The sequence below is a fragment of the Perca flavescens genome, chromosome 17, assembly GCF_004354835.1.
Source record: "Perca flavescens isolate YP-PL-M2 chromosome 17, PFLA_1.0, whole genome shotgun sequence".
In the NCBI taxonomy this organism is placed as follows: domain Eukaryota; kingdom Metazoa; phylum Chordata; class Actinopteri; order Perciformes; family Percidae; genus Perca; species Perca flavescens.
In genome coordinates this window covers 14,981,686-14,989,224 of record NC_041347.1, presented here as the reverse complement: position 1 = coordinate 14,989,224, position 7,539 = coordinate 14,981,686, and the positions used below count along the sequence as shown (strand labels likewise).

Here is a 7,539-nt window from a genome sequence, read left to right as displayed (position 1 = left end):
TTAATTTCAATTCTTTTACGGGTTTGTTTGTTTTCTTTTGGATAAATGTGGAAAAAAAAATAATTCTAAAAGGAAAAGATTATACTGTAAGCATAGTGTAAGCACCCTCTGGTGGCCTTTAATGTACCATGGCAATTTACTACAATATATGTCCTTCAATGGAGCATCAATATGCTGTGTGGGGGAATTAACAGCCTTATTATTTTACATGTGATGATTATGGTTCAGTCAGATGCCATGTTTAACAAATAAAAACTTAACAAGAGAAACTCTAAATTAAAATACTATTTTTGTAGAGGTGATGGCAACTACTAGACATCCACGTAATTATTGGATTAGACATTTATTGCCACGATGTCCTTATATTTCAGTCAAATGTTTTTTTTTTTTCCTCTGTAAAGTAATGCAACACTTTTCAAAGAGGTTTCATGTTTTAATTTTATTCTTCGCTGCAAATGCATTGGTTTGTATCCCTGTGATACAGCAGTAATCAAGATCCCAGTGTGCATATTCATAAAACCACAGAATTCCTCTTCTACTCCACAGCACTCTCTAATGCATAAATTACACTCTCTCACTCTGTAAATTAACACAACAATAGACATTCTCACTGCTGCAAAACAGTTACACACACACACACACACACACACACACACACACACACACACACACACACACACACACACACACACACACACACACACACACACACACACACACACACACACACACACACACACACACACACACACACACACACACACACACACACACACACACACACACACACACACACACACACACACACACACACACACACACACACACACACACACACACACACACACACACACACACACACACACACACACACACACACACACACACACACACACACACACACACACACACACACACACACACACACACACACACACACACACACACCTGATTCATCACTCCTTTTCTTGCAATTAATCGACACAAGGTGAAGCATAGATATGGAGTACAGGCAATAAATGCACTGCCTTCTGGAGTGAGGCATTGGAGCCAATTCACTGTTTTCACAAAGTCTGAGCTAGCCTGCTGGATTAGGCTGTGATGTAGCATTGCCCATTGAACACATCAGGGCGTGAGCTGAGGCTGTGCTCCTAGGCTATATAAAGTCCAGCCTCCTGATCAAGTTTAACCTCGATTTTGGCTTTTAGCGCAGTGTCATGGGCATCTCTCTTCCTTCACCAAACAGGCTTCCGTTTTATGATAAATGTTCTCTCTCTTCACGTGCACCTCTCTCTGTCGGTCCTCACTTTGTCCTTCATGCCCCATTGCTGTCATATGATCTTTATTAGTTTAGCTGGAGATTGACAGAAGTCCATGTTCATCAGCAGTGTCAAGAATCCTGCATATAACCGGAGACTCAACCTAGGGAAAGAAAAAAAAAAAAAAAAAAAACGTTAGTCAACTCAAATGTGGAGCCAATCATCTGGGCTGACCTCATGTCTGCACCAAGCCAGTATTATTAGATATTAGAAATAGTCTTCCTCCCTTTCATTAATTTTCAAGGCAATTCTTGACATTTGTTATATGGTATAAAAAACTACTTGATAGACTCACAGACTTGAAAAGTGCTTAAGCAACTTTCTTTCGTCATGCCCTCTTTGGGAGCCGAATAAATTCTATACCATATACGTTGATAGCATTTTTATGAACCGATAACAGTATTGGAGAAACAAGTATTAAAACAAATAAATAAATACTGGAGAAAGTACATTGAATTTTATTAAAATAACATAAAACAAGTTAGCTTTGCCGAACCACCCACATGTTGGATTTAAGCAGGGGTTAGCACACTAGCTAAGCTTCAGCGTTAACCTGACACACTGCTACTAAGCATGCGTTTCTTTTTCAGTGACTGTGACTCATTGGTAACTAGAGAACTTACCCCAAGGATGTACTGACAAGTCTGAGGCTCCAGCATATAGACAGTGACAGCATGGGGAGACTCTGACTCTTTACATCTGACAGACAGAAGAGCAATGAGATGAGAGTGAATCAACTGGGAAACATCAGGGTATTCTCTTAACTCGTGTGTTGACTCAGGACAGTGACACTGAACCGGTGCTACGGTTCCTTGCCCCGCCTATGACTGCTCACTCACTTGAGCTTGACAATGACCTGTCTGGGCTTCCCTGTCAGATCACACATATCCCCGTGGCCATAAAAATGGGAAACCAACCTGTCATGGAGCAGAGACAATGATAGGATATGAATCAACAATAATCTCAGTTTAATTTGCATTCAGGTTAGGCTTCAAACATATGAATGACCTACTTGACTTTCTGCACTCCATCCTCTTTGAGCTGGTAGGAACGGGCGACGTTCTTCTTGGCCCACTCAGTATGTTCCATGGCGTTCCAGTTCCCGACCACCACCGTGTTCTTTCCTTGCTCTTTATCCTGGGGCAGCAAGGAATACTTTGTCACTTTTTTTAAATCACTGTACAAGTGCAATCTAATGTACAAAACAATCTTCCATACACCGTTAAAATAAACCACTTGACACAATTATACATTTTCTGTCAACTAACTTTTACGTTGGTGGAAGTAGAGCTGAAACAACTACTCGATAAATCAATCAAAGCGGAAAATGAATCGCCACTTATTTTGAGAATTGATTAATCATTCAAGTCTTTTATCAAAGAAGGTGGCAAAAGTTCCTCAGTTCCAGCTTCTCAACTTGCTACTTTTCTTTGTCGTATGTAATAAAGAAAAATAAAAAAAATAAAATGTAACAGCTTAAACTGTTACTAGAAGTGCATTTCTTTTTTTGTTTGTTGATATTCCACATTAATCACCCAGCTTCCACACAGACACACTAGCGAAGAGGGACCCTTACCTCATGGTACTGATGGACATGCTTTCCGTAACAGAACTCATATTTCCACCACCCGACCCCCTGGAACACACACACACACACACACACACACACACACACACACACACACACACACACACACACACACACACACACAACTCACACACACACACACACACACACACACACACACACACACACACACACACACACACACACACACACACACACACACACACACACACACACACACACACACACACACACACACACACACACACACACACACACACACACACACACACACACACACACACACACACACACACACACACACACACACACACACACACACACACACACACACACACACACACACACACACACACACACACACACACACACACACACACACACACACACACACACACACACACACACACACAACACACACACACACACACACACACACACAAAGATGAGTATATGTCACTGAATGGTTTATTAAACATTGCTCAGGGGATATATAGATGGAGCATGCCTCACCCCATGCAGACAGTACGAGCCGCTGAGGAACTCCTTGATTAGCTGGTCATCCGTCAAGCGAGAGATGGGAGACTGCCCTCCAACAACAATGGGTTTTTGGGTGGAGGTGAAGGCCTCCTCTCTCATTGGTGACGTCTCCTCCTGTGACACGTCAAAAAGGTATAAATCAGTCAGGTAGGGGTCGACCAGAGGCCCGCACAAAACGATATCATCACGATATTTATGTCATGATACGATATTATTTCATGATACGATATTATTGCGATTTGAAACATATTGCAATATTCTGCTAGCCTAGAAATCTAGACGCACCCTGGCGGCAGCAAATGTAATTTGCAGCCAGGGTCAGTTGAGCAACTCTCCGTTGGCTTGCGAGCTGGAAAAACTAAATTCTGTTCAGGCTAATCACATCGTGTATAGAGTCGGTGGGCGGGCTTAACATAAGGACGGCAGAAAACAAAGAAGATGGCCGTCGCTGCTGGCGAACAGCGGTCTTTCAACTCGGTTTTGGCTGCGACTCTGGAAGACTTGGAGTTCAGCACTGAAGTCATTCTTAAAAAAGGAAGATGTGTTCAGAGTTCTGCCGACAGGATACGGCAAAAATTGTATCTATCAACTAGCGTTGCTCTGATTGGCTAGTGCGTGCAGAGGGAATTTGAAAGACAACGGTTTATCCCGTCCCTCGGATAGAGCCCTGCCAATGGTGAGTTCCCGGACCCAACATCTTGATGTGGGTCTGGCTTGTCAGGCTTATATTCTGCGATATATTTCAATTTATTAAAATTTTTCTAACTTTCTAACCAATTTCAAATTATGTCCCCAGAAGGAAACTTTGTCAGCATCTTTTTATCTAAAAAGAGAAAATGTCTCTGTTTGTTCATCTCACTTCAATTGTATTGCTGCGAAATGGAATAGTCAAGCAGACAAACTGACCAACAAATATATAATAAAAGATTGATTACCTGGTGTCAGTGTATCCATACAGTATTGCCACAGAAAATATCATCATACTATGCTGTATCCATTGCCCCCCACCCCTAGAGCCTGGTGTAGTTGGTACACGCAGTCCCCGTTTTTCCCCGTGTGTCATTGCTGTGCATTTCTGTCTCACCTCTCTGGTCTCGGAGGGGGCGCTGAAAGGTGGTTTGAGCTGCTCCTCTTGCTCCTTGTCCAACTGGGCGAGCCGCAGAGGCCGCAAAGGGGAGCCTGCCAGAGCCTGGCAGAAGATGGCGTTCACCGGGGAGGACTTGAACCTGCAAGGAAGGAAGTTAAGAAACAGTGTGGTTAGGAAAATGCATTTCAGTGGAACCCTGACACGACGGACATACACATACCTCTACTAGCGAGAGGTATTCCCTCGAGCACGATATTTAAATGTAATCATTTCTGACAGATCTACCTGTATTTTGGGTGTGCGCAAAGCAGCGGTGTCAACACCACCACCTCATATTCACAGGTAGTGACCTCAGCGACAGACAAGATCTCATGCTTGGCCTCTGGATGACAGACGTACAGCAAAGACGTGGAGCGAGCCTCGTTCTGTTTCAGCACACAAGGAGTCCCATTTCCCATCTCCAGTGAGAAGTAGGGAGTCAGCTGGCCTTCTATATTCTTAGAGGGCACCTGGACACAAGTGGAAAGTGTGAGGGAAACACAACAGATACAACAAATGTGACAGCCTGCCTGGCAAATATAGTTGGTTATTGAAGTTTCATTATTATACTTACATCAGTTTCAGTTGCTGATTTGACATTTTCTGCCTCTTCAACTTTATCTGAAGACAATAATGATTTACTTTAGCACAATAAGTAAAAGACTAATACACTAAATGTATTATTTATATTAAAAATAATATCGTAAAATGACACACACAAATTAACTCACCTGTATCTGTTGGCTGGCTCTTCTGTGCCATATTCCCCAGGAAGTATTCTTGAACACTAATCTTCTGTGGAAACACACACACATATATACCTTCAGTACATACTGTGCTAAAAGTGTGGTTCTCATTAAGGTCATCTGAAAATGATTTTACCCTCTCAAAACACTGACCTGGCCAGTCTCCTTCTCCTCGTGAAACTGTCTTATATGCTTCCCATGGCATACTTCATATGTCCAGTATGACTCAATCTGCAATGTTGGCAAGCCAAGAGCATGTTTAGAGTTATTGAATTCACCAAACACCCTCAGCAACACAGCAGAATAATTAACTTCAAGTGTTTAGTTATGCTCTATTAACGTAGCGTGAACTTCATCTGAACACAGTTTCCGCTGAGAGCAGTGGGGAAATTAGATGGAAATAAAAGTGAAACCTGGGAGGTCTCACCCTGTAGGAGCAGCTGCTGCGTTTGAATAGTGGCTCCAGCAGTTCAGCCGGACTAGGCCCACTGTACTCCTTGTCATCATCCTAAATCAAAAAAATACACCAAACAAATGCATTAAGAGTGAGCGAGAGATAAGGCAACATGGGAAGCTGTGCCAGTGAACACAATAGCAATAAAAAAAACAGAAAAAAAATAGCTTAACATAGATTAGACTTCATCTGAATTAAATGGGCATTACCATCAACAGCAACGCTATTCTTCTGTGGCTTACATGTCATATTTGTACAATGTGGAATCTTGCTGCACATACATCATGTTTGACAGTCAAACAACAGCAAAGAAGTTGCAGATATGCATGATGTCAAAAACTACAAAAATATGACACAGATTGCAGGTAATTTAATGGAAGATATAGGCTTGTCTTATACAATTGAAGATGGAGCACAGACTGCCCATCTCTGCAGTGTATTCCAAGTAGTTCACCTTTCAGAAATGGTAAAAGAATGAAGGAGTAGAGTTGTGTCACACCATCTTTTGTAACATGACATGACGATGACCATGACCATTGATTGTATGCATACTTGAGTGAAGCTGATTTGCCCGATACTTGTGCCATTATGTCTGGAATCTGTTTATAACTAGTATCTGTGGAAGCAATAAAAAACTGTTCATGGCTTACCTCATCTCCAGATACCAGGGAAGGCAGGAGACATTTATACTTCTCCTTCTCTGTTGTTGTCATGATGACAAAGTCATCTTCCTTGTAAAGTACCCCTGAAGCTGGCTGAAATCCACAGACAAACGTTTGTTATTCTAACTGTAACGTCGCGTGTGAAGGAAATTGGAAACTACACAGTTGGCAGTAACATCCCGCCCCCCAACCTCTTATAGTAAATGTGTTCCCCTAAAACAACAGTGTTACTAAAGGAGGAGACATACCATTGTGAATTCAGCGCCAGGCCAGGTGATTTTGAAAGGGATTTCGTCTGTAAAGGAGGGATACCCCCCTCTGTTTGTTGAGACGCCGCTGCAGACCTCCAACAGCCCCCCGAGAAACACCATCAGCAGCCCAACCATAATCTCTCTTGTCCGGCTGCTGAGCTCTTACAGCCCGCTCCTCATGTAAGATAACAGCCTGCTTACCTGCTTACCTCACACTAACAGCGGCCTGAGTGGCGAATTAAAAGCTACCTCAAAGTCCGAGGAAGTCGGGTTTTGACCAGGTTTTGACAGACGTAAGATACAACTGCAGACGGATGTCAACCATATACTGTCTATGATGTCAACACGGCACAAAAATACAGGAAGTGAACGGCTTGCCACGTCGTGTTCCGCCTATGGTTCCGCCTGTGCGTTGGGCTGAAATAACAGCAGCCCCCTCTGGTGGCGACACCGAGAATTGAAAGAGAGTTTGATTCCTGAAAAGCAAAAAAACCAACAAGGTAAACACATAGACTGTACATTTTAACAGTCTATGACTAAACCCTCTAAGACCAACTTTTTAATTAAACCACAGTTATAATATATAATTGTTTTTGTACAACCTTTACTACCAGCCGTGCCCAATTCACTGCTGGTTCAAGTCAAATATGTGGCAACACAACTTCAAATACTATGACCAGGATTTACCCTAGGGATCATATATACTGTTCATTTTATATTCATTCTGTATTAATTATGTGACTTACAATGAAAGTTCAGCTTTACTATGCATGCTATAGGCTATTTATTGCAATATTTTAAATCTTTGCAACATCAATGACATTTTCAACAGCCAACCTTCACAATAACCACA

General features: G+C 42.2%; 1 protein-coding gene across 1 annotated transcript; it reads right to left on the bottom strand.

The window, feature by feature from the left end:
• Window positions 1-1,326: 1,326 nt before the first annotated feature.
• On the bottom strand, window positions 1,327-7,137 carry erlec1 (endoplasmic reticulum lectin 1). Its single transcript, XM_028603646.1, has 14 exons — window positions 6,684-7,137; window positions 6,424-6,528; window positions 5,747-5,827; window positions 5,473-5,550; window positions 5,305-5,368; window positions 5,148-5,194; window positions 4,820-5,043; window positions 4,532-4,673; window positions 3,421-3,561; window positions 2,896-2,955; window positions 2,332-2,456; window positions 2,159-2,236; window positions 1,943-2,018; window positions 1,327-1,422 (listed from the first exon to the last, which is right to left on the bottom strand). The coding sequence occupies exons 1-14, from the start codon at window positions 6,819-6,821 to the stop codon at window positions 1,351-1,353; spliced, it is 1,431 nt and encodes a 476-aa protein (XP_028459447.1). The 5' UTR covers window positions 6,822-7,137; the 3' UTR covers window positions 1,327-1,350.
• Window positions 7,138-7,539: the final 402 nt, after the last annotated feature.

Coding starts and splice junctions, on each gene's coding strand:
- erlec1 (XM_028603646.1), bottom strand. CDS start 6,821: ATGGTTGGGCTGCTGATGGTGTTTCTCGGGGGGCTGTTGGAGGTCTGC. Junction 6,529..6,683: donor CTGGCGCTGAATTCACAATG/GTATGTCTCCTC, acceptor TGTGGATTTCAG/CCAGCTTCAGGGGTACTTTA. Junction 2,457..2,895: donor ATGTCCATCAGTACCATGAG/GTAAGGGTCCCT, acceptor TTGCTGCCCCAG/GATAAAGAGCAAGGAAAGAA.